The sequence below is a fragment of the Pieris brassicae genome, chromosome 4 (genome assembly GCF_905147105.1).
Source record: "Pieris brassicae chromosome 4, ilPieBrab1.1, whole genome shotgun sequence".
NCBI lineage: Eukaryota > Metazoa > Arthropoda > Insecta > Lepidoptera > Pieridae > Pieris > Pieris brassicae.
Window position 1 is genome coordinate 20839287 of NC_059668.1, and position 27566 is coordinate 20866852.

At 34.5% G+C, this 27566-nt stretch overlaps 1 protein-coding gene across 1 annotated transcript in view; it reads left to right on the top strand.

The window, feature by feature from the left end:
- LOC123708303 overlaps positions 1 to 27161 on the top strand; it is a 33284-nt gene extending 6123 nt beyond the window's left edge. The window contains exons 2-6 of the mRNA XM_045658970.1: positions 671 to 772; positions 20785 to 20923; positions 22850 to 22992; positions 24838 to 24951; positions 26381 to 27161. Coding sequence (XP_045514926.1) covers positions 676 to 772; positions 20785 to 20923; positions 22850 to 22992; positions 24838 to 24951; positions 26381 to 26781 — 894 coding nt within the window. The 5' untranslated portion in view covers positions 671 to 675 and the 3' untranslated portion in view covers positions 26782 to 27161. The remainder of the gene's footprint in view (positions 1 to 670; positions 773 to 20784; positions 20924 to 22849; positions 22993 to 24837; positions 24952 to 26380) is intronic.
- The last annotated feature ends 405 nt before the right edge of the window (positions 27162 to 27566 follow it).

Below are 27566 nucleotides of genomic sequence, written 5' to 3' on the forward strand. Positions count from 1 at the left end.
GTTCGATATATATTTTTTGCGCTGATAAAGAAGTTATCGCCGAAATTGAAGCTTATTATGAGGCTAAAGACGAATCGTAAAATAAAAATGGTATCGGAAAAACTGTATGACTGCTACAATCGTTGTATCGCTCTGGAAAGAATTCAAAACAAATTATATTAAAAAAATCTATGTTAGTCTCCGAACTTTTCCAACCACCTAATATTACTTAGTGAATACTTTGTATAATAGAAGATGTATTGTCTTTGCCTTCAATAGATGAGCGCCGACGTCAGTTGGTAAACAGCAAAACACGCAAAATCTAGGTCAAACATTGTATTCATAATATTGAAGCCAATAGAAGCTATGTACTAATGAGGAATTAATTATAAATATATTTACCAATTCCGACATACTTATACGTTTACGTCATTGCTAAAGTATGCACACTATTATTGTTTTGTTATAATTTTGATGTTTAATGCTTTTTATAGGTGGCATGAAAAGCTCGCAATAGTATATGACTACTCGATCGGCGTTAAAAAAGTCACGAAACTTTGGTCGAGACAGTTTGACGGGCTCTTTCCCTAAAATCTTGGTTCTAGATACACCTTATGAACGGGCACACGTGGATGTGATATTAGTTATATAGTAATAATGTTATTTTAATATATTATATATTGAATTACAGTGAAAATGGAAAAGGTGGAATCTGCGTTGGACGTGTTATCGCGAGCTGCGACGATGGTGCAACCGTGTCCCGCATACCCGGCAAGTGATTCAGACGGCTTCGGTGAGTACTCATTAATCTGTATTTTTACAAATTAAACCTGGGCTAGTATACTTATTGTACTGTATTGGAAATTAATTATTCCTAAGCCAGTACATTTATTGTACAATGCCGTACAATTTGCCGAAATTTAAAAATTAAACCTAAGCTATTTATTGTACTGTATTCGAAATTTAAAAATTCAACATAAGCCAGTACATTTATTGTACTGTATTCGAAATTTAAAAATTCAACCTAAGCCAGTACATTTAAAGTACTGTATTCGAAATTTAAAAATTCAACCTAAGCCAGTACATTTATTGTACTGTATTCGAAATGTAATAATTCAACATAAGCCAGTACATTTATTGTACTGTATTCGAAATTTAAAAATTCAACATAAGCCAGTACATTTAAAGTACTGTATTCGAAATTTAAAAATTACACCTTATTTTATCTATTCGAAATTTAAAGTCACTTATTGGCTTTTGCGGGAGGTGTACGCTATAGTTCTATTTTAAAGCTGGTTTAAGTAACATACAAAAACGAAAAACAAAGTTGTGATACCAAAGATTCTCTGAACAAGTCAGTTTATAAGAGATGGTAGTTTGAAGAAGTAAACATCATTAAATTTCTTGTCCGCGACAGCAGCGATTCAGATTAAGCAATAAAAACGTTTCTTTCCTCTCTGATTTCGTTTTGTTTTTTGTATTTTATTTTTGTTAATAAGGAATTTCAAATTGGTACTGTGGTGTAGTCTTCATGCGCCAATGTTATACCCCTTAATGGATTTTTCTGTACATTTATTTATAATGTATTAAGTAGTAAAAAGAAATTAAAACCAGTCGATTAAAAATAAAAAAGTATTTTTAAATTCGCTAGGTTATCTAGGTTCAACATTATTATTTTTAGCATATTTTTTTATTGAACCTACTTTAAAAAGGTTTTAAGATATAAAATAAATACATAAAAACCATCCGTTTTACCTCGACATCCGTCGTTCGACAACTGAGTGTTTTTTAACGCAATTTTTACCGCACTATGTGGAACCAGCTGCCCACTGAAGTAAAAGAAAGCGTTTCAATCTTAGAAAGGCCGGCAACGTACTTGCGAGCCTCCTTGCATTGTGAGTGTCCATGGCAGGCCTCCTATTACATAAAAAAACACACACACAGGTACAAAAAATCGATCCAAATTTTAGAACGAAGAATGAATATCCAGTAATATCAAAGTTTCGAAAAGTACCCGAAATCTAAGGCATATAAACAATCTTAATTAGTCGCCATCAAATCGACAGACAAAATGATTACAGTGAATCGGTATGCGGGCTGGGACACTGTGCATATGTTAGATGGCATTTGGCCTTGTGGGCGGGTCGCATTCCTCGCCACTCACAGCTGACTTAGTTGCCTATGCTCTCTTTATAACCGACTTCAAATTAAAAGTAAAACATCGTCATTAACCCTCGCTTTGAGCGATTTAAAAAAAGATTATTTTATTTTTGACAAAACATACAATATTGGAATTATCGTTGGACATGAAACATTGCCAGCGTTAAAGGTACACAGGGTTACATTTTAAATATAATTATTTGTATTATTACTATTAAGAAAATTGTAAATAGTGTATTTTTGATTGTATTAATAAATACAATAAAAATACACTTGGAGCGATATTGATATTTTTACTCTAAATAAAACGTAAGGTTAAACTTTATCTACGTACTTATGAGGAAATATTAAATTTTTGTAATTATGTATTTGCGACGCTGTTCCTCAATTATTCTGTACACATATAATAATAATAGCCATTAATTCAGATACATTTACATTTAAACACGTTTCTATTTCAATCTTCTTTTAGGTCATTCTTAGTTTTTTAGCAAATGCCTCCTCCAAATCACGCCATTCCTCTGAGCACTGTGCCACTCTCTGTCAGTTACCATCTGCATGTTGTTTCTTTAATTTGGTCTATCCGCCTTCTAAGTTGTCTCCCTATTCAGCGTTTGCTGTACTTTCGCCACCAGTTTAAAACTTTGCTTCACTTTTCTGTTCATCGTGCCGTGTGCTCCGGCCATTTCCACTTTAGTTTATTTACTTTTTATTGTAACATCTGTTAAAGCTTTTCTTAAAGCTTAAATTATTTTGTCTGTTCTTTTCCTCCCTATCATACATAGTTCCATCGATCTTTGACACACCTGCTGCTGCGCTTGACTAGGCGCCCAAGTATGAGATCCGTATGTTAGTACAAGTAGTATATATGTAAGTAATGAAGAGCTTTCTTTTAATTACCGTGCTCGTTCTCTTATTGTTCGTGACGTTTAGACGGCCAAAAGCTCTTCCAAGCTTTTGCTATTCTTGTACACTTAATAAAGAATAGATAATGTATTTGCAAAGAAAGTGCTACATTCCGATTGATTATAAAGAAAAACACCGCATCATCAGCCAGATAAAAATATGCATGCTAATGTCATAATTATAAGAACAGTTATAATTGTTGTCAAAACTTATACTCACGCTATAAAGGCACCGTGCCGGTTAAAAATTAAACCTTCCCATTGATAGCCTTACACGGCAGTGATTAATAACATCTCTGAAGGTGATTGAATAGATCGATTTGGCGACACAATTTTTCTAAATATATTATGGTGCAAGATGCAGGCACCCACAGCCGTGTTGGATCGCTCGGTTGATACAGGCAAGCGTCTTTATGTGTTGAATAATTTTGGATACTTAGTATATATATCGCAGCCGACTAGCTTAATAAGCCGTTCAATTAACAGCCTAGCCTTTTAACTGAAAGATATTTCGTCTCGTTTATAACATTAATAAACTGGTTGGCTAATGCTTAGGATAGACAAACCATGTGGCAGAAACAAAAAAGATGAAAAATCTGACATAAAATACAGTAAATATTTCTACAGCTAAATTACAGTCATTTGCCGACGCCATATTGACAGTTTGATGAGTTTCGTTTCGTGTTTGAGGGTGGCAGAAAGTGGAACCAAATTAAAACTCAACAGTATAGGCGAGTAACGTCATCGATCCCTGTCATTTGCCTAGCTCTTTGATCAACTGGCTGAGTTGATCAAAGAGCTACTGGCGGAGTCAGGTCGCTAACTAAACAGTGCTATTTAGTTAAGAGGCTAAGCTGTTGAATCAACGGCTATCGAATTAAGCTAGTTGGCTGCGACATATGTACTTTAATACTAAACTGTACATAAACCAGAACTGTGAACAAAAGAAATCGATCTTTTAATCGATATTTTATCACTAAAGTAATTTACGGAACAATCGAATTATAACATTCTGTTCTAGGGAAATCGTTTAGTTTTTCCGTCGTCGCTCAACCGAGTCTTCCTGGGTTTTTATAAGTTTGTTTTACATTTGCAGCATTGAGTTTAGCATTTATCGATTCTCTTCAAGGTTTTTAGTAACTGGAATTATGACTTCTCTATGTTAAAATTCCATACATTTTTGTGGCATGATAATCACACTGAGCTCAAAGTCTTCCCTTGGCGTTGGGTAAAGGTCACTCTGCATTTATCATGGGGGAGTGTTCAGTAAAATACCAGCAGTTGAGTTTCATAATCGGCAGTCGAGGCAGAATACCAGCTGCCTAGAAGTATTTCCGAGCCAATTCGGCTTAGGTTCCTTCGAGACAGTACCAATTATTAAAAGGCCGGCTACATACTCGCTAGAATTGAGGCAGTGAGATTCCATCGCGGTGGTATCACGTAACATCAGGTGAGCCTGCCCGTTTGCCCCCTGTTCTGTAAACAAAACTCAAATATTTATCATACCAGCAGTTGAGTTTCATAATCGGCAGTCGAGGCAGAATACCAGCTGCCTAGAAGTATTTCCGAGCCAATTCGGCGTAGGTTCCTTCGAGACAGTACCAATTATTAAAATGCCGGCTACATACTCGCGAGAATTGAGGCATTGAGATAACATCGCGGCGGTATCACTTAACATCACGTGAGCCTGCCCGTTTGCCCCCTGTTCTGTAAACAAAACTCAAATATTTATCGAATGAGTGAGCGCGTGTGCGTGTGTGTATGTGTGTAATAAACTTCAGAATAACAAAATAGCCATACATTTTCCGCATACTTCGAAACAAGTTCGAAGATTATCTACATTCTAGTACGAATCCGTGTAGGTTAAATGCTTGGAAAATACTCCGCATTCCACGTGTAAAATTAGACTTCTGCCCCATTATTTGAATCTCATTTATAGGCCTATTTGGCCTCTTTCTTTCTATTTGCGTTATCGCGACATTAAAAGAGATATTTATTTATTCATTTAGGAAACAAAACAGAAACGTCTCTATGCAATAAAAGTAAAAAATAAAAAAAAATTAATACATTTGATATCTACAAAAAGTTTCACATATAAAAAATAAGATACAAAACATGACAGCAGAATGTTATGTAAGTAGACAATACAACACAAAATGGATATAAATCAGGAGAACGACAAACATACTAGTAGCTACAATAAAGAAGAAAGATACAAGGCTTAGGACATCAACAGTTGTTTTAACCTATTCTTAAATGAAGCAGTAGAGGAGTGCGAAAAAGGTCGATATTAGAAGCAGAATCCAAAGTAGAACACAAAGGTTCTGTGCGAGCGTAGAGGTCGTTATTAGGGAGCGTTCAAGTATTACGTAACGAATTTGGGGGGGGGGTCCATCTGGTTAAAACGTTACGATGCGGGAAGGGGATTGAATTACGCGTTATTGATAATATTATTTTCGACTTTCCCGTACTGTACACCACATAATGGTAAGTTGTAGTTATAAAGAGTTACTTAACTTTAACGATATTGACAAATTTGTAAAAAATATGACTGATATTTATGCGATTAAAATAAAATCTTTAAAATTAATTTATTTTATAATCACAATAAACAATTAATTGATGTTAACGTAAAAATTTTGTGATAATAATTAAAATTTTACGTCGTAGTTACGTCGATAATTCGACCACGGCACGTTTAGGATCTTAATTGTTTACAAACAACGCGTTGATCACATATAATTATGCAACGTGACAGCTGCGCAGGCGCACGCCGTTTTACTTTCGTTGCTTTGCGTGCGAGCATGCGCCTGTCAAGCTGCGAGAGAAAGCGCTTAGGAATTTGGCCAGCCAACGTGCCACTGAGCCATCAGATAACAAATGTTGCTGGCAAAAGTTTTGAATATAGGTTTTGCTTTTATATTTAATACATGTAGGAATGTTATTATTCTATTTTTAGTTGTGTTACCCATACTTTGATGGCTGGAAGCCTTCCACTTAACAAGACACTCCTTTCCCTGAGAGATAAGAACTCCAACTGTTCAAAGTAAAAGTGTACTCCGGCTCTGGCAACACACCGACTAAAAATGGGTGTCCATGGTCTGCGACAACTGCCCTTTTTTGCCCTCCCGTAGGCATGTTTGCCCCCCCCCCCCGCAATATACTGCATGAAAATCTTAGCCGTGAAGCTATTTTTTTTGGACACTTATATAATTATATCTTGTATTTGTGTTCGTAAAAAACGAAAAAGCTTATCCGTGAACCCACTTATACAGTCGAATTCAGAAACCTAGAAAATACTTCAAATGGGTCTTATGCTCTGTAATAAAAGATTTTGAACTGTAGTATAATAAAAATTAGGCATCTCTTTTTCATTAAATTTTTTTTAAATATAATTATTATATTATTGGTTAAAACATTTTATTAATAACGTTACGATGCGTGCTCTCACATTGAGACGTTACGGTTTCCAAATGTAGGTTGCAAACAACAGTTACATGAGGAATGCAACGATCGCAATTTATAACAGTTCGGTAATTCAAAATCGTCGCTTATTTATGCCAAAAATACATAGAAAATATATAAACTGCCCAAAACCCTAGTAGAAAGATAAAATAAGGTCCTATTTGGTTATCATGGCTCAAATCAGTGAGGCAGTAAGCCATTGATATTGCTAAGATTTATGACGAGCACGTGAAGATTTTATTCCCTATAGATGCTTCTAGATGAAGGTTGGAGTAGAGGCTTTATGTTGTAATGGCCAATCTCAAACGCTGTCATAGTCTAGACAATTCTACTCTTCATATTGTTCTGCTAACAAATGACTGATTAGCACATACTTGAATAAAGAGTTCGTGATTTTTATATAAAACAGGGGGAAATCGTTCTGGAGGCTTCCCTGAAGTTAAGTGAAACCGCCCCCTATGGGCACGCTCAATGCTAGAGTACTTAATTAGTACGCTCCTTTCTTGAAGTACCCAAGTCGAATTGGTTCGTAAATACTTTAGTGGGCAGCTGCTTCCGCATAGTGGTGGTGAGCGCACCACGGTGATATTCTGCCTCGACCTCCGATGATGAAAATCTGCAGATCCAAACAACTCCTCTGAACACTGCCCGTGGTAAATGCGAATCCATTTTTTCTTTGCCTCAATTTTTTTCTAATATATCGAACATATGTTTCGTATAACACACGTGAGACAATACGAAATAGTTTAGATAACTGATCTCGCTTGGCTGCCAACGAAATGGAATTCGCTATTAGAAATTCTACTTAGATGACTTCATTGGATTCCAATCAATCGTGCGCAGGATTGCACGCACCATTTTTGTCACTCAATCGGCCGATAATCGAATTTATTAACTTTCGATTCGATTAATTTGACATAATGGATTTCTATGCTTTTATTTGGTCTTTGTAAAAGCAAATTCAATATTTCAATATTTTGGTAATCCCTCTCCCAAAGCGCCATAATAACGACAACTAAAGATGAACGCTACGATGTTTTCTAACTTGTATTTCACGTTAATTATTAACACATTTTACTATTCTACAACTGAGCGTTTAGGCAGTTTTCACCACCACCATGTGGAACCATCTGCCCACTGAAGGATGTCCGAATTTACTTAGGGTCCCGACATTGAGGGTATCACTTAACATCTGCCCATCTGCACTATCATTCTGCCCGTTGTTATTTAAAAAAAATATCGCATAATGAAGCTGGTAATTAAAAGTACATCCGCGTTCATTTCACCGGTCATAGTTAATTATAATTACCAACACACCATTTATAATTAGTGTTTATATTTAATATTTTGACTAGAATTTATATATTTACAAGATTTGTTTCTTCTACAACTGAAAATTATATTATTAAATATAATTTATTTAATAATCCAGACTTATGAACGTCAAAAAACTTCTATATTTATATTTACAGCTTGTTCTCAACTATAAATCAATGGCGCTACAACCTTTTTAGGTCTGCGCCTCAGATTTCTGTATATGTTCCATGATCATTTGTAAATTTAATAGTAGGTGATCAGCCTTCTGTGCCTGACGCACGTTGTCGACTTTTTGGATCTAAAGCGAGCCGATGTTTTTCTTCGCCATTCGAGCGAAAGTTAAATGCGCACATAAAGAAAATATTTGTAATACAATATTAAGGTTTTCATTATATTAAAATTTGTGTTTCGTTAACAATTTCCAAGTAATTTCTTCCTAAAACCTATAATTCAAAGTTTCTTAAGTGAACAATTCTATTTTTAAATATTACACATTTTCATGTTACGGCCATAAGAATTTTAGGAAGGCATGGTAAAATGACAAAGGTGCAAGGTACAAAAATGTTCGTAAAACACTAGTCTACATCGAGTATTAGATGTGCACTTAGACACAAAGTCCATTGGTGCAGTCGGGGATTGAACCTACAACCTAAAAGAAAGTTCAACTCAGAAGTACTAGCCAACACTGCTTCAATTATACTGAAAAAAATAATCTTTTATAATACAATATCGAATTATTTTTTGCAATTTTCGCGATGGAAGTCGTACGTCTTCAGCCATGACACGTAGGGCTGTACTAGTTTGATACAAAGCATGTCAGGGCTACACAGTACTTGTGTCAGGGCTGGATTTAGGGGAGGGCAACCGGCGCTACAGCCCCGAGGCCTCCACAAAACAGGGGCCCCAACAATACTTAGATATACTTGTTTTGTCTAATGAATAGACTTGTCTTTTGATATATTTTTATATGTTTGTTAAATACTACAATAATTTACTTGGTTTCACAATAAATTATTGATTGACAAGCTTGACTGATTTTTTTTTCAATTATACTTAGAAAATAATTTAGGGCTGGTGGCCTCCACTCCTTTGCTGCCCCGAGGCAGCTAAATACGGACCTGACTTGTGGAGTTGTTGTGCAGGACGATTATAAATGGAATTGGAAAATTTCTCTTTAAAGAAAACTGAACGCCATACTTAGACTGGAATTTGCTTGTAAGTTTTTCAAGCGCTGGCAGAACACTATTGGATTAGACATTTTCGATTTTATAATATTAATATTATAAATCTTTATATTCCCAAACACTGTGATTTTAAATATACGTTATATCTCGGAGATCAGTGTGCATCTTGGAAAATGCCTCCTCTAACACACCGACTCTCAGTCGACCATTCCGTCAAGATTTTGCTCCATGTTTCATCTCCGTAGCATATGACCTGTCCATCTCCATTTCATTTGGTCTTAGTCAGAATGTCTGTCACACATATTCTGTCTTATGTCTGTGTTTCTTTGCTTGTTTAATTTTCTAATTCTCAGCATGCTTCATTCCATGGCTGTAGATTTTGTCTACCGATTCAAGCGTTTATCACCCTGTCTTGTATGAAACATCATCGCGGCCATATTGATTGTTATATGATAAGCGAGGTGATATTTTTAACATCCCCTGCAAATATAACCAACAAGGAAATTTAACTATTAGTTAATTTTGATTGGTTCGTAATGTTTGAAAGTTTGTTAAAATTCGACACTGAATCGAAACCAGAACTTATCTATGAGAGTAGAGACACACAAATTATCTAAATGAATACGCAATTTCCAATTTAATGATAATCACAACTAACTAAATAACACAAACTAAATAACACAATCCTAATGCTCAGTTGTCTATAAAGCTTGAAAGTATTTTTATTTATTCGCTTTGATAAGGGTCTTCTAGCTCTCTACCAAGAACCTTGAAATTTCCAGGCCATCTAAATAAATCAATAGGTGTCTTATCATCGTTAGCTAAGCCTACTATGAGCCCAGACGTATGTTCGAATCCGCTATGTGGAACCAGCTGCCCACTGAAGTATTTCCGAACCAATTCGACTTAGGGTCCTTCAAGAAAAGCGTACCAATTCTTCAAAGGCCAGCAACGCACTCGCGTGCCTTCTGGCATTGAGAGTGTCCATGGGCGGCATCACTTAATATCAGGTGAGCCTCCTGCCCGTTTGCCCCCTGATCTAAAAAAACAAATCCCGTTATCGATTTAGTTCGTACAAATGAAGGGTGTGTCTTAAGGAAATTTGGACGTGCGTTGTCTGAATTTTGTACGTGAAATATATATTGAATTTTGTCATATGGGAGTGGTTAGCTATCGTTTCTGAAATAGCCTTAACCTAAAAACAAAAACAGTATAAAGCCGATTTTTTTAGTCAATCTCCTTGTTTACCTTAAGAGTCTTTCAAGCTCAGTTCGGGGTTCGGACCAAAAGGTCGAGCTGTCCGGAATGTGCTTTTTCCCGCGACTATCGCAACGATGTCTCCTGGGAGACTCGGACTTCGGCTTTGGCCATCGCGGGCTGGTCAATTACCTGAATGACGGGACGGAAGCTCACTGGAGTGAGGGAAGTACGAAGTAAAGGTCCACGGCGTCTACGGTGATGGCGGTTTTTTTACCCATATCCGATGTTGACTTTTCTTTGCATTTAATTTGAGTTTGTCAAAAGCTGTCACGATTTGACATGTCGGGGCCTCTTACGGGTCTTTTTGTCGGGGAGGCACAAAGCCGCGAATTGCAGCAAATTGAGTAGGTCCACTAAATACAACATACAATGCTACATTTGATATTGCATAGCAAATTCCTTAAGGCGTTATATTTCTCGTAAACGAACGTGTTAACAAGATTGGTATGCTATTAATGATTGACACGCGCCAATTTAGTATCGCATACCGATTTGATGATGGCATAAAAGATAAGATCTAATTGCATTTTTTAAATTTTGTTTAATGTTAAAGTGATGTGCTTGTAGAATCGTTTTAATTATGTGAACAACGTGATATAAAGTTTAACCCAGTATTTCTAAAGTTCTTATACACCATATATAACATTTAATATTAAAAAAAAATATCGACTTAAGACACAGTAAGTAAATTTTCAAAAAATAAGATCTAAAATTCATATTACAAATAATTAATTTAGTAATATTATATAAATAAATAACAATGGCGCTACAACGTTTTAGGTCTGGGCCTCAGATTTATGAATCCTTCATTATTTCTAACAGGCAAGTAAGTAATCAACCTTCTGTGCCTGACATACTACGTCGACTATATTGGGTCTAGGGAATGCAGGTTTCTTCACGATGTTTTTCTACGACCGAATATTAAATGGGCACATAGACAGGAAGTCATGATATACACCAATGTGTACCGCTGGGGATCGAACGTAAGACCCCAGGTATGAGACTCGCACGTAGAAACTAGGCCAACAATGCCTAATAATATTAGGGCTAATATTGTTTGTAGTTCAATTCTGAAACTTCCTGAATGGCATTTAGCTGTCTGGTTCCCTAAGCAATACATGTTTTGCTGGAGATTGTAATGTTTTAATTATTTTTATTTCTCTACTCTTTGGTTTATAAAAAAACAAATGTTCGCCGCGTCTACGTAATAGATCATTCAGTAAAAATCTGTTATAACGTCATCGAAGGAACTACTCATATTTGGTCGTAAAACTCAAAAACCAAAAAGTCGTAACAGCCAGTCGTATTATTAAGTACCTAATACCTAATAGAATTCAGTCGCCATAATTGGTTTTGATCAATATAACTGGTATGTTGTTCTAAACGACGTCGTAAACGGTTTTGACTGTACGTCTATCATTAGATTTTAGATTAGATCTCTCATTACCTAGTTAACTATGAAGAGCTCATCATGAGTACTGTAAGGTCACGGGTGGAAACCAACATTGCGCAACAGACTGCAACGGTATGCATCCGTCACGCTTAGGGGGCTGGAATAATTGCATATATCTTACGAGGAATTCAATTTGCTCTGAGATCTTGATAGGTATTTTGTGAGGAACCTTTTGATGTGTACTTTTACGGTTTAAAGAAAAATCTTTAGAAGGCGCACGTGCCGACAATTTTTTTGTTATTGTTATTCTTAACCGAAAGAGGGCGCTTTAATAAATTTCGCGTTGTCCCAAAATTCCGATAGATGTCTCTGTTTGTTCCGATGACAAAATTTATTAATAAATAATATGTACTCGTATATATGTTTCTACCGGGCCACTAAAACCATAAATACCCATTTATGAAGTAGCATATATCTTCTATTTTGACCATAATTAGGACTGTGTCACAACATTATGACTCAATCAAAAAATTGTAAACAAGATATTTAACAAAAACTATGACACATGTCGATCTTAGGTTTACTTGCCCAGTTTTGTACCTAATACCTTTATACCCATTTACATAACTGCGGGGTGCGGGGTGGGGTGTTCGCGTAAGGCGGATGTTTGCAGCGAAAGTGCAGGATGCCGCTTGCTAACATTCCGCATTCTTCATTGATGTAAACTTCATTCGTCAATATTAATTCGTTCGTAATATCTACTTTTGTACTAATCTACTGTACAAAAACATTAAAAAAACCCTCAGTTGTGGAACGACGAACGACGAGGTGAAATTTCGTACAACAAAAAACCCGATGATAAAAATCAGCTGCATGAGATCAAGTCGCTCGGAGAGTGTTACCAACTTTTGTGAAACTCCAGCGTTGATGGCGAATGATTAGATGCAGTGGCTTAATTGGTTTGAAGGTTATATATGTAAATTAAGGATAAAATATCATTTTGGATAAGGTCAAATGTTGTGTAGCTTCCGTCTTATTCCATAAAATAATATTATTGTTATATAATCTATCTAGTGTACAACATATACTACTTATTAGAGATGTATCGATACGCCTTTATGCCGATACGATAGTAATGCTAATTTTAATTATTGAATTAAAATAAAAAAAATATAATTCAAATAAGTTTTTTGTAATTCTGCATTTTATTTAATTTGATATCGAAAAAATCGCGCTATAGCAGTTAAAAGCCAACTAAAGTGTCTAGCGAAATGGAATTTCGCGATTATTTGTTGTCTCTCTCTCTCTCACTAACTCTTAGTACCTATAGATATCCAGGTCGTTCATGAAAATGCCCAATCTGGATATTGGTGAGCTTTGATCATAATTCTTTGGAAAGGAAAATGGGATGATATTTCTGCGTACTGACTTCCTGTTTGTGTCTGAAATAAACAGGATACTCTAGTCCACATAATTTTTAATTTTTGTGTTTATTAAAGAGCCCAATGACTTATGATTGTCGCCGGCAGATTTAAAGGCCGACACTTGCCTACGTTGAGTTCCATAGGCAACATTAACGGGTTAAAACCGTTTGCACATACCGAACTGTCTCATAAAATGATAAAAAATAATCACGAAAAATAACAAATACATTTTTTTTATGTAACAGGAGGCAAACGGGCAGGCGATGTTAAGCGATACCCATAGACACTCATTGCCAGAAGGCTCGAAAGTGCGTTGCCGGCCTTTATATCTTTCCCCATTCTAATTTTACTCGGCATGCGAATGACACTGTAATGTTATTTTCACAAAACGATTGTGATTTTCTTTCTTTGATATATAAGTACTTACTCGTATACCTTTGAAATTCAGGTATAATTTTGAACGAACGCCATGCTATCAATTATAAGAATAAAGGATCTTTGACGTGAATTGAAGCCATTAACTCGAGTTACATTATTAAATTTAATGAGTTTTCTTTATTTTTAGTACGTGTCTAAATACAGAATCGTAATACGTTTTAAAATACAGTTGTTTAATTTGATAAACGAATGTGGCCCATATGTACTCCCCATAAGTGTCCCTGTGGTATTGAAGTAAGTAACAAGTGTTGAGGAAAGTTAGTGTTATGTTTCTTCAACCAGAAGGGAGGAACCTCAAACTGTCTAAACACTGACTCGCCGGCCAGATGGTACCCGTGTCTGTGGTCATGTTATATATCCTCCAGATTGTAGATCACGCTACCTGCACATATAGTCCAGCGTGATAAAAAAAACGCACCACCGCAATGTGGAACCAGCTGCCCACTGAAGTATTTCCGAAGCAATTCGACTTATGGTCCTTCGAGAAATGAGCGTACCCATTCTGGAAACGCCGGCAACGCACTTGCGAGCCTTCTGGCAATGTGTCCATGGGCGGTGCTATCACTTAACATCAGCCTCCTGCCCGTTTGCCTCCTATTACATTTAAAAAACAAATTAAAATCTATTTACAACGACTTGTACTGCCCTCGTAATTATTAACTTTGTATTAAAATCGCATTATGCTGATCAAACTTTAAAATATTCCAAGAAACAAGATTTAATTTTCACCTAAAGCCACAGACCATAGCTAGTGTATATGCGCATGCGCCTCGCGGCACGGACGCTGCTACTGCCTTCACGCGAGGAATTTAAATCAAATCGCCTGTTATACAAAATACAGGGTTATTATTTAAAAATACTACCTGAATTTAGAAATTGATTTGTGTAAAAATTGTCTAAAAGTAAGCCTTTTTGATTTGTCTAAAAGTAAGGGTGTGACTATGTTATCAAGTGCAAGTGCGTATTTACGACTTAGTTTTTGTTTTAATTATATTTTTTATTAATTTATTCACACTTCGTTGCAATATAATTTAAAGGAACCCGAATAACACAATAAACAAAAATCAAGAGATGCAACGAGCGGCCTTATAGCTAATAAGCGATTTGTTCCAGGCAACCTTAGTAAGAGAAAACCTAAAAAAAGAAAAATGATGAGCGCAAGAGCAGAATCAAATGTTGTATACATTGTTAACTTTTTATTTTAGTTATAAAAATCCATCCCCTGAAGTCAGTAGTTCTTGCAGATCGCTCTGTAGTGACAGTCGTGGTTTGATATATATATATATATAGTTGTGTTGTGTATAAGGGAGTGTTCAGGTATCACGTCAAACGTCGTCACTATATTTGGAGATTCTTGATTCATGAATAATGTGGTGTAAAGTACTGGAAAGTGGAAAATAATATTAACAATAACGCGTAATTCAATCCTCGCCCCGCAACGTAACGTTTTACAGGAGACAAACCCCCCCCCCCCCCCCCCCCCAATTCGTTACGTAATACTTGAACGCTCCCTAAAACCAATAAATTTATATAACATATACTCGACTTATATATATATACTATATAATATCCATTCCCCTTCTGAACCGCAAACATTACAGCTTCAAAATTTTCTCTCCTCTTGGGTTGTGAAGACATAAGCGAAGTTTTATCCCTCTGGTTAAAGAGACATAATTGCTCTATGGCTCCATTAGAGACGTATATCAACTACCCATGATCTGGTCAACTGGTATTTGCCCACACTGCTTAGGCATTCCTGCTTAGAACGACCTAGGATGAGAGCCTTTAAAGATACTTGTAAAACGCTCATTTTGTACCACAATTAAATAAGGCATATGCAAAACATACTGGATCAAGACTATTTATTTAAATAACATATTCGATAGTGAACATTGACAAGATACCTACCTGTACGAGCCATCTGTACATTTTGCTAACTCAAGCGCGCTTAGATTTATAAGCGTGGCGATTTTCTAAATAATTGGAGTTACGCCCTAAGACGTCACACTTAGGCTCTCTCTTCAACTGTTACATTGCATTCATTCGTTACATAGCAATTAACATTTTATTATTTCGCTTATATTCTATTGTTGTACGCGAGTGTAATATAGAGTATACCTAAAATCCTCTATTATTTAAACCACCCAGGCCCAGAAGACCTACATTACCTAATCCGCATTCCGTAAGCCAAAAACTATTACTAAAAATTAAAATATTTTTTCATCAAGCTCTATTTATATATACAATTCTTGTGTCACAAAGTTCGTTCCCATACTACTCCGAAACGGCTCGAACGATGTTTATGATTTTTTTATGCATATTCAGTAAGTCTGAGAATCGGCTACTATATATCTTTCAAACCCCTAAGTTATGTCAATCCCAAAAAAAAAAAATTGTAAAAAAATGTACAAAAATACATACAACCCTTAATTGTCACCCTTCTACGATTAACCCCTATTTTTTATTATAGTAGATAGGTTATTTTTATTGAACTACAAAATGTGTCCTGAAAAAATATACATGGCAAAACGACGTTTGCCGGGTCAGCTAGTATACTATATAAAATGCATTGTATATAATGTACTTTAATAAATAAAGACACAAAAAATACTCATAATATTATTAGATGTTTTTTTTTTCATATCAATCATTCAAATGTACGTAATTTTAAAGAGCTGGCTACCTTAAAATTCCATTTCCTCCGTCCGATGCGTGCAAGTAAACATTCCCTTGAGGTCCATTTATCGTTGTTCCTGCCACTGCATGCGCAGCCCTCCAGCGGTTTCTCTAGAAAATTACCATTATTAAAAATATAAATTTATTGGATTTCTATGGCGAAATTGTTTTTTGTATACAATTTGTCGCTGCACAACACTTAGGACTATTAAGTAATTTAAAACTAACCTATATTACTAAAAAACTTTTGTTTTATATAACAGGAGGCTCACTGATGTTGAGTGATACTTATTGACACTCAATGTCAGAGGAATCGCGAGCGTTGCCGGCCTTTTAATTGGTACGCTCTATCTTGAAAGACCCTAAGTCGAATTACTTACAGACTATTAAAGGGAAGACATTGTTCTTGTGTTCTACTTTGTTTCACTTACAACTGTTTAGCACTTAAGACTAACCGTACAGCCACACGAATTCACTATATCGAACGGTTTGTTAGTGGCGAAATTATTTATTTTATTAGTAATTTTATTAATTATTATTGTTTACAGTTGGGGTTAAGATATCGTATTAATTGTTTTTGTCAAAAAATAAGGATATATATATTTAATCTAATAAATGATTTTATTTATTTTAATAGACAGTGTATCTTAAATGTTTGGTTGTAAAATCTTTATTTCTGTTACAAAAAATACCGATACATTTATATAGGATTAATTTGTTTGCACCGACTATTAACAGTTATTCAACACAAAAAAACATATATACAAAGAAACAACAGCAATGTATGTACCTTAATTTAATTTAGAAATTACTATACATAGCAAATATGTATTATAAATAAATAACTCGCTCGTGAGTACAAAAATCCTGAAACTGTGTTTATTAAAATGTATATCTATAATCTTAAAATATTTTTCTATAGTTCCCTTACAATGTAACAGCGTTCAATATCTTTGACACCTGATAGTCGATAAAGCAGGTAGGAGCCTGTGGCGCTACGGTTGAATGGGCGGTAGAGCAAGGATCAAGACACCTCATCCGTTAATTAAACTCGGCGGGAGGTTTTGAGACCACTTTTGGACTTGGTTCATTCAGCTCCTGAAAACAATTCTCACTTTAAAAGCCTAGGAAATTTACACACGCAAAGTGGACAGATAATATGTAGAGTAGGAAAGACTTAAATTAGCCAGCTTAAAATTTGTTTAACTAATGTAAAACATTCAAAATTGTAAAAAAATTACTGTATAAAGTCTACCTCAAATATAAGGTACTGTTTATACGTTTCAAAGAAATAATTTTGTCTATAATTCTTAATCAATTGTTTCCAAGAATCGCTATTGTAATAATTAAGCCACATGCGGCGCCAAAAGTCGGCTTACCTGTGAAGGCTCGAATCTAATAGACAATAATAAAAAGCTAATGCTTACACGGTGCCCCGGGACGCGGCTTCTCACAGTTCCCCTCTCCCCCCTCGCCCCTCTACAACCGCATCAAAATAAAACACAACCTTTCAAGGATACAACCACCGTAATTTCGAACTCTGTTATTAGCGAGAAAATTGCAATGGAAAATCGACTTTCGTACACACACTTAGAACTCCAATTCAAATGCCACGATTGTTATATCCGACAAACGAATATAGATCCTATTAGTTGGGAATAGAGTTTTAAATTAAATTTTTGTAACGGTTAAGGCTGTATTGGCGATGGAAGGGAGACGTGAAGAGAGCGTTCATTAATCCCCGCGCCCTGCGCACACGCACTTTCATGAATGGAGCCAACAGGTTGATGTATACAATATAAAGGGTGTTTGTTCTTATTATTGCCTTAATTAATTATAATAGTAATTAACATTATCTATTAAGTAATAGGCAAGTAGGTTCAGCGTTCTATGTGTGACAGCGGAATTTATTTATGTAATTATTAGGAATCTGACAGCTAACATACATATTATAAAACAAAAAACTTAGACAATACAAAAAGCCAAACCAGATTACATAGATTAAAAATATATATGTATCAGAAAACAATTAAGTTTTAACATTAATGGACAAAATATATTTTTAAAAAATGTAACATTTGAAGCAACAAATAATACTTAATTTTTTAAAATTACTACTTAAACAAAATCAGAGTCTTCCCGCCGCCAAAACTTCCTCACATCTTCTATGGTGAGGTGGAAAATATCAATATTCTCATAGTTGGTGTCATAGTTATATAAAACCCGAAACATTGCGGAATTATGCAGGTATTTCGGACGAGGTACATTTTGTGTCCCATTTGGGCACTGTTGGTCTATTGGCTTCAGCATGGTTTCTTATCCCTGGGGTGGTAGGTTCAATCCCCGGCTGTGCACTAATGGATTTTCTATATGCGCATTTAACATTCGTGCAAACGGTGAAGGAAATCGTGAGGAAACCGGCATACCTTATACCCAAAAAATCGACGGCGTGTGTCAGGCACAGAATCTGAGGCCCAGACCTAAAAAGGTTGTAGCGCCAATGATTTTTTTTGTCACATTTGGGACCGAATTGGTCCATTGGTGCACAGGGTTTGAACTCACCTTAGATAATAGTCGCTGAGTATGCCAATACTCACATACAGCTAAAACTGTGTCTTGCTATGTTCATACACAAAATCCTATATGGTAACAGCTGAATTTCAAACAAGAATGTGCCCAAATATAACTTACTGTATGAAGATATAACGGTCACATAAATAATACAAGTCCGAAACAAGGCCGATTACAAAATTCAGCGTTGACAGTATTAATAAATTCCTTTGTGTCACACGATTTGTCACTTCCCAGTATAATAACAATATAAATGATAAATAAAACAATACAATACAATATAACAATTACGTGGTGTATTAAGGCTTTATTAAAATAATCAATTGTCTGAATCTGAAATATTTATATCAAAATAATAATATATTTTGGTAATATATCAATTCTAATTTTCTACCAAGTCCCAAATCTAAAGGTTCCACGCTTTTAAGCTTAAAAGCTTTTAAGTCCAAAAAGTGCTTGTGGAATAATTAAAATATTTAATTCTAAAAAACATCTAAAATATAGAACCAAACAAAATTTGAATTGTTAATATTACACATAGGTACGTCAATATTTGAGGAATAATTCTAATGTAAATTTTCTACCAGTTCCCAAATCCAAGGGTTTCTCCAAGGTATGGACCTACAGCACATAAAGCTGTCTTTAATTAAAGCTTTTAAGAACAGCCTGTAGAACGAAGGAAGCGCCGCAACGTCCGGCCGCGTGGATGTACGTTTTTTTCCATTTTGGTTTTTTGTTCATCTCATTTATTTATTCCAATGTAATCTCTTCCAGTTTTTTATTCAGTCGACCTTCAGTGTTACCTGTGTAGAGACGCCGATGGCGTGCTCCAATTTCTATATTTTTGTACAATGTGTTGAGTGATGATGGAATACTTGTTGTCTTGGACTTTAAGTGTCCCTTTCATGGAGCCACCTCAATCGCCTAAGTTTAACTTGCCTCTATGGCAGCCTTGGATTGCTCCCGCGCATAAAGGTATTCGTGATTTTTTTTATGAACCTATGATAACCTTTATGAAGATTTTTTTATTATCTCCTTAAAGTATATAAGCCTACCTCGTGATTTTATATATCGAAATAATTTATTTATTAATTTTAATTTCAGTGTTTTTAAGATATATGATTTGCTTTCTTTAATTTATATTAAAACATTAACGAAATTAGAGATACATTTTGGGCCTTAAAGTCGGCAATGTTATTTTTGATTTTGCCCACACGCACTTTCGTGTCAAACGGGAATATATATGTGACTGGATTTAATTTCCTATAACCCCTAGACGAGCCCCGTATTTTCCGCTTTCCTTGCGGGTTCCAACCTAGCTAGCGTATATAATTGGAATCTCTTCCCTTGCTTTGATCTGCTGAATATAAATGTACAGGTATAAGATTTATAATTGAAAGAAAACACTTTTTTACTGTATTGAAGCTATGTATTTTCAGTGTGTAAAAGCTATGTTAACAAAAGATTTATCATGTTAATTAGTGTTAGAAATTAGTTTTTGGTATAATAACTCAAAACAGAAGTGTGTGCGGGTATGATTTTTTTTTTAATTAATCACGATTTAATAATTGATTTAACAAACAATATTTCTCAGTAGGCGTCGTAGTGCGTGTTATTCTATAATTTGTCTCTTACCTCTTGATATGTAAAATATGTTATGTTGTTTGGTATACCCATTTACATACATAGTAGAAAGGCTTATAAAACGCATTATGTATTGATAATGCCTTTATAATGTTAACTAATTATTTAGCAATTGTTAAAGAATAGATAAAGACAATCGAATACTTTGTATATGTTACGTCCACATCCAAAATATTATAAATTATAAAACGATATCCTACTTAAAAGCTGTGAATTCTATAAGATGTTTGACACATTTGGTAGCGCTCAAACCGAGATTTTCATACACCAGTATACAAAGCCAGTCAAATATCATAAAAACAACTACCGTGTCATACATCAAATGATTGAATTTAAATAATAAAGCCGTGTCGTGATTTTATTTACAGAAACGCCAAGTACTGCCTCCAGTGGTGAGTCGGAGGGAGACCGTACTGTTTCGCCCGAGACGCCGCGCGAACAGCCTAAAGAACTTACCGGCAAATGGCGGAGGGAGAGACGCACTCGCCTTCCCGAATATAGACCAAGGTACATAGGTTATTTAGTGCCATAATAAGGTATATAAAACTACTGAATAAACCCTGAAACTCACCGGGAGAATGTGGAGATTTATTTACTTCGGACATTCAGAAGGCTATTGCTAACAGAGCAGTAAGAACATTAGGAAAATAGAAGTGTAGTCTGCCCAAATAATGGCGAACTATCAGGCCGCCTGTGTTGTGTAAAATATACGAAAAATATTATATATAATACAGTGGAATTTGTGTTCCAAATGTGCTATATACGTATTTATACTTGTTACGTAAGATGTATTATATGTAGTATGTATATATACAATTTTTATTATTTTAATGGAATCCGATTATTTATTAGTATATAATCTATAAGTTGTTATTATTAAATTTATTATAGAACATAGTGTCTTTCCCTTAATAGAGACTGTATGTAGTGTTTTTGGACACTTTCTTAGGTTAAATATTCTAATTAGGTAGGTAAATTAGGTAAGGCTTAAATTACTTATTCATGTTAAGTTAGGCTAGGTGTTACATCATGTGTCAATGATGACATCTAAAAAACCCGCCAAAAGGCTTAATCAAGATGGCGTCGCACCAGTCCGTATGATCTGTGAACACGAAAGCAAACATCAATTTTTCTACGTAACTTATGATTATTGATACACTAATACGCATATTTTATACTGCCAATGCCCCAATATATAATTGTTATTATAAAAGTTTTATTTGATTAAGTTTTCTTAATGTTTAATTAGTTCCTTTCAGGTTATTAGATACACATTTTTTTATTAAGCAAAAAGTCTTAAATCTACATTTAACATGTATGAACGCCCTTTTTTTCTATATATTAATACTTAATCTTCTTAACAAAGTTCTTAAAAAACAAAACATTTTAGGTACTTAAATAGGTATCAATTAAATAACATACTTCAAAAATCCAATATCTGGCGAAAGTTGATATTAAATCATAATAACTAAACATGTAGGGTAGATCAAAATTAAACAGTCTTTTTTTAATTGAGTGTGAGACATGAGTGTAACTGTAGTGCAACACACACGAGTGTAGTGCGTATGTCGTGACCAGTGCAGGTTAGTACAGCGTAGCTCGTCTCTTATCAACACACTTACATTCATAATCTAATCAATATAAAGATTTTCATTTACAACAAATATATTTCTAATACATTGAATTTCGTAACATTATTTACGTAGAATGACCGACATTAGTAAATTTAAAAATTAAATAAATCAATGGCGCTACAACCTTTTTAGGTCTGGGCCTCAGATTTCTGTATCTGTTTCATGATCATTTGTTAATCTAATAGGCAAGTAGGTGAACAGCCTTCTGTGCCTGACCCACGCCGTCGACTTTTTGGGTCTAAGGCAAGCCGGTTTCCTCACGATGTTTTCCTTCACCGTTCGAGCTAATGTTAAATGCGCACATAGAATGAAAATCCATTGGTGCACAGCCGGGAATCGAACTCACGACCTCAGGGATGAGAGTAGCAAGCTGAAGCCACTAGGCCAACACTGCTCTAAATATAACTTCCCTATACACAAAATTTGACGTAGTTTTGTTTTGTGGCAGAAAAATTATTTCATGATGAAATCGGACCAAAAGTTTTTGTGTGAAAACATAACAAAAATACTCTTTATAATATTAGTATAGATTATGGTCCTATGAAGTTAATCTCTAAGCCTAGACAGGCGAAGACCAATTGTTTTCGAAAAGTCGAATCGACTTATCTGTGACGCAGTATACAAATTTATATTTTTAATTCCGATTTTTTAAATATAAATAATGATTTATAACGCCTTTAAAAGTGATATTATACAGATAACACTCAATAACACATGTATCACGTTGTCATTTGACAGTACAGTAAAGGCTGTATATATTAGTAAGAAAACACTTAACAATATGTTTTTGATATTTCAGAGATAGCTGCAAAATGGCTCTTCGATCGCAATCCTTCAATGAAAAGCGTACCACGCCGAGTATAGTCCGGACGCGGCACAGCGACGGAGAATTCTCAGATGAGGCAGACGACGCACCAGCGAACCTCACACTTCTTGGAAAAGGTAATTTTATACCATATATCTCCATAATATGAATCACATTTTATAAAATTAATAAATATTGGTAACTTTATTTGATGGAAATTATTTCCAAAAGGAATCTAAACGCTAAAAAAACGTCCATCAAAATTCACTTTTCGTTTAATAAATAAATTACTAATAAAAAAAGAGATTTAAATTTTTAATAAACCTATGTTTGGCTTCTCATTTCTATTATATTTTTCATCATAATTTATTTATTTATCTATTCAAGTTTAACACATCACGATATCTATGAATGTATGACAATTTAGGTAAAGATAAATGTAACAAAAAAAGTTTGTGCCTACAAAGTACACATGTCAGAAGTGAAACTCCTTTGTAAATTAATTATTACTTACGAAAAGCCCCAATAGATAATCATGGACTAGTATATGATCACTCTATATATTTGTGTATCTATATTCACACTATTTACACACTGTATACGTGCTAATGATAATATAAATAAATAAAAATCTGCGTTCACTGCACAAGACGTTATGCGACAAAATTGCCATCTAAAGTTCTAATATATAACTAAAAAACGAATACATCAACCAATAAATTATTTTTTCTCGATCTCCGTTTCTCACTCTCTCTCAATCGGTCTCAATCAGTCTCCCTTTTCTTCTACAAAAACCCTGCACATCTTCGTGACGTTTCATCCGTAAAATTACACTCATGCTCCTAAAGAAGTTTCACTTTAAAAAGACAGTTTAAATGTATATGTCGCTGCCAACTAGCTTAATTAACAGCCTAGCCTTTTAACCAAACGGCGTCGTTTAACTAACGGCCTGAAAGATATTCAGCCGAAGCGTTTGTTACAACGTTTTCGTACGATACAGTCATTGTTTGGCAGAAATAAAAAAATGTTAAAACATATGATATACAAAATATTTCTTTTAAAATTGCTTAAGTCACATTCACATTATTATTGTCGTTACACTCTTCAATTGTACTTGTGGATGTCATGAAAACTTTGGAAAATAACATCAAATTTCTAGTTTTCGGACGCCATATTGACAGTTAGGAGAGTGAGAGTGGCAGAAAGTAGAATTATATTTAAATGTACAGTCAACAGGCTAGGCAAATAATTTAACATCATCGATCTTTCAGGCCGCTATTTAAACGGCTAATTAAGCTAGTTGGCTGCATCATACACAAGATAAACTAAAAATACATATATATCTTTTTACTATGTTTTATGTTTGTTCTTGAATATGCATATCGCCTTTATCTTGTGTATTGTGTAATTTTATAGGGACTATTATTGTAACTGATAAAAACAACAAAATTATGGTGTAAGCTATAAAGCTTACTTTTCTTAACAAATTTAGAAAGTATTTTCTTAAATCTAAATTTACTTTAATAGAATAAACCGTTTCCTTCATCATCAAATGTTTCGTGCTCATTTTTTTCTTCATTCATCATCTTAATAGCCAAGTAGTGCCTTATACACGATCGATTTTTTGGGTCTAAATATGATATCCCTCACGAATTTTCTTTCACCGTATGAGCAAGTGTTGTGCAAACATAGTAAGACCATGGGTGCACAGTCTAGGTTGAAACCTAACATCATCAGGGATGAGAGTCGCACGCGAAAGCCAACACCGCTTCTATAGAATAAGATTTATTATTTGTATGCGCGATTATCTAGCTTAGTATGATTCTATTTAAGGAACAGGTTTCAGTTGGCCAGTCCCGTGGCAGGTGCAACTCGTCCGCAGTTGCCATATCAGTCCACTCCGTAACGTTACGAAGCCAACGAATTTTTTAACAAATTCAAAAAAATTACATTTATATTAATGAAGTTTATTTGTGTTTCAGCTCCCCCTGAGTACCCGGGCAAACCGGAGGCTCCGATAGATATGCGTCTGCGCAGTCGCCCAGCACCGCCCTACACCCGCCCTAGTGTTATTAAGACTAGCGAACCTCCGCCTGGTAAGAAATCTTTAAGATTATATTATTCACAGCCCAGGCAAACTTCGTTTCGCCTTTGATTTTTTACTTAAGCTACGTTTTAAGTACCAACTTATGGAACATTTTACATTGCTACCAGACTGTTCGCTTTTCCGGAAGAAAAAACTAAATATTAAAAAGAAAAATTATGATATGTTTCTAATTTTTCTCTCTCGAAACCTTCAGGTTTTCATGGAAAAAAATAAAAAACAATCAGTCCAGCTATAGATTTTGGGCTTAGCAACACTTTGCGATGCATTTTTTATATACATTAATTTATTAAAGTTGTTACTAATGTTTGATTTGAATAGGATTTAAAATTATCTTTAAATAATTATCAAATTCGTTTAAAAATTAATTAAAGAACATGATCGCTTATGTTTTTTGTATTTTTTTCTTAACGACGGTATTCTTCTTGTTACTTATTTTATTCTAAATAATATATGTTAATAATCATATATTCAATCATCATAATATATTTAATAATCACATTTCTTTATATTCGGATAAACTTAACTACTTGAATATTTTTCTGTAATGCAAAATGTTTGTCTGTAAATTTCTAGGCCTGAATCATTTTTAAGACAAGGCTTTGTTTCTTCATATGTTGTGGTATTGTTCTGGTTATCGAACCCAGAGTATATACAATCCAAGGTAGTATATTGTCTAGTTTATGTTAAATCAAAACGATAAATATCCGTTTTCTTAATCAATAATTCGTCCACAGATTCCCTATCAATGTGCGATTAAATATCCGTTTTCTTAATCAATAATTCTTCCTCAGATTCCCTATCAATGTGCGATTAAATATCCGTTTTCTTAATCAATAATTCGTTCACAGATTCCCTATCAATGTGCGATTAAATATCCGTTTTCTTAATCAATAATTCGTTCACAGATTCCCTATCAATGTGCGATTAAATATCCGTTTTCTTAATCAATAATTCTTCCTCAGATTCCCTATCAATGTGCGATTAAATATCCGTTTTCTTAATCAATAATTCGTTCACAGATTCCCTATCAATGTGCGATTAAATATCCGTTTTCTTAATCAATAATTCGTTCACAGATTCCCTATCAATGTGCGATTAAATATCCGTTTTCTTAATCAATAATTCGTCCACAGATTCCCTATCAATGTGCGATTAAATATCCGTTTTCTTAATCAATAATTCGTCCACAGATTCCCTATCAATGTGCGATTAAATATCCGTTTTCTTAATCAATAATTCGTCCACAGATTCCCTATCAATGTGCGATTAAATATCCGTTTTCTTAATCAATAATTCGTCCACAGATTCCCTATCAATGTGCGATTAAATATCCGTTTTCTTAATCAATAATTCGTCCACAGATTCCCTATCAATGTGCGATTAAATATCCGTTTTCTTAATCAATAATTCGTCCACAGATTCCCTATCAATGTGCGATACAGTTATAGAAGAACACTTCCGTCGATCCCTCGGCGACAATTACATGAATCTCATAAAAAAGAATACAGATGGCGCTCAACCGGGTCCCAAACCGAACACAAAGGACCGGGCGAGCAGTCCCATACAATTCAAGGCGGACGAACCGAAAACGACGAAAATAATCGCCATGGACGTCGACGACCCCAGCCTTTCAGTAGACGATCACTTTGCCAAAGCGCTTGGCGACACCTGGCGGCAGTTGCAGACGAAGAAACCGGAGCAAGGCGTCGACGACCACTTCAGCAAAGCCCTCGGCGATACGTGGAAGAAAATACAGACGAAACACGAAGAGAAGAAAGATCAGACGAAAATTATTACCAGGAGCGGTGTTGTTATATAAATATTAAGTATGATTTTTGTTGATATTTTTTCTATAATTTACGCAAAAGTTTTGATTTTGATATTTGTGTCATTGATGAGTATAAATTAACTTTAGATACATTATTAATGTTAAATTTATGATACCATTTCATCATTATTGTAATGATTATTTTACGCAATTGCTTTTAATTACATCATTGATCTATTAATGAGTTAGAAAAATTGTTATCTGTTTGCATGATTAGTGTTGATATGCTAATGAATTTTCGTCATTAATATGGTGATTTTTGTAATACTTAACGTAATTTCAGCATTAATGCATTAATAAGATAAAAATAATCATTATAATTGCTCGATTAGTGTGGATATGCTAATCATCTTTCATAAGTAATGTAATACTTAACGTCATTTTATCATTAATGCATTAATGAGATACAAATCATCATTATAATTACATGAATAACTATAATAATTTGTCATTATTAATGTGATTATTTTTTTAATACTTAACGTAATTTCATCATTAATGCATCAATATTATGAAAATAATCATTATAATTGCACGATTAGTGTAGATACAATAATCATTTTTCATAATTAATGTGATGATTTATGTAATACTTAACGTAGTTTCATCATTAAAGCATTAATGAGATAAAAATCATCATTATAATTGCACGATTAGTGTGGATACGATAATCATTTTTCCTAATTAATGTGATGATTTTTCTAATACTTAACGTAGTATCATTATTAATGCATTAATGATATTAAAATCATCATTATGATTACATGAATTACTAT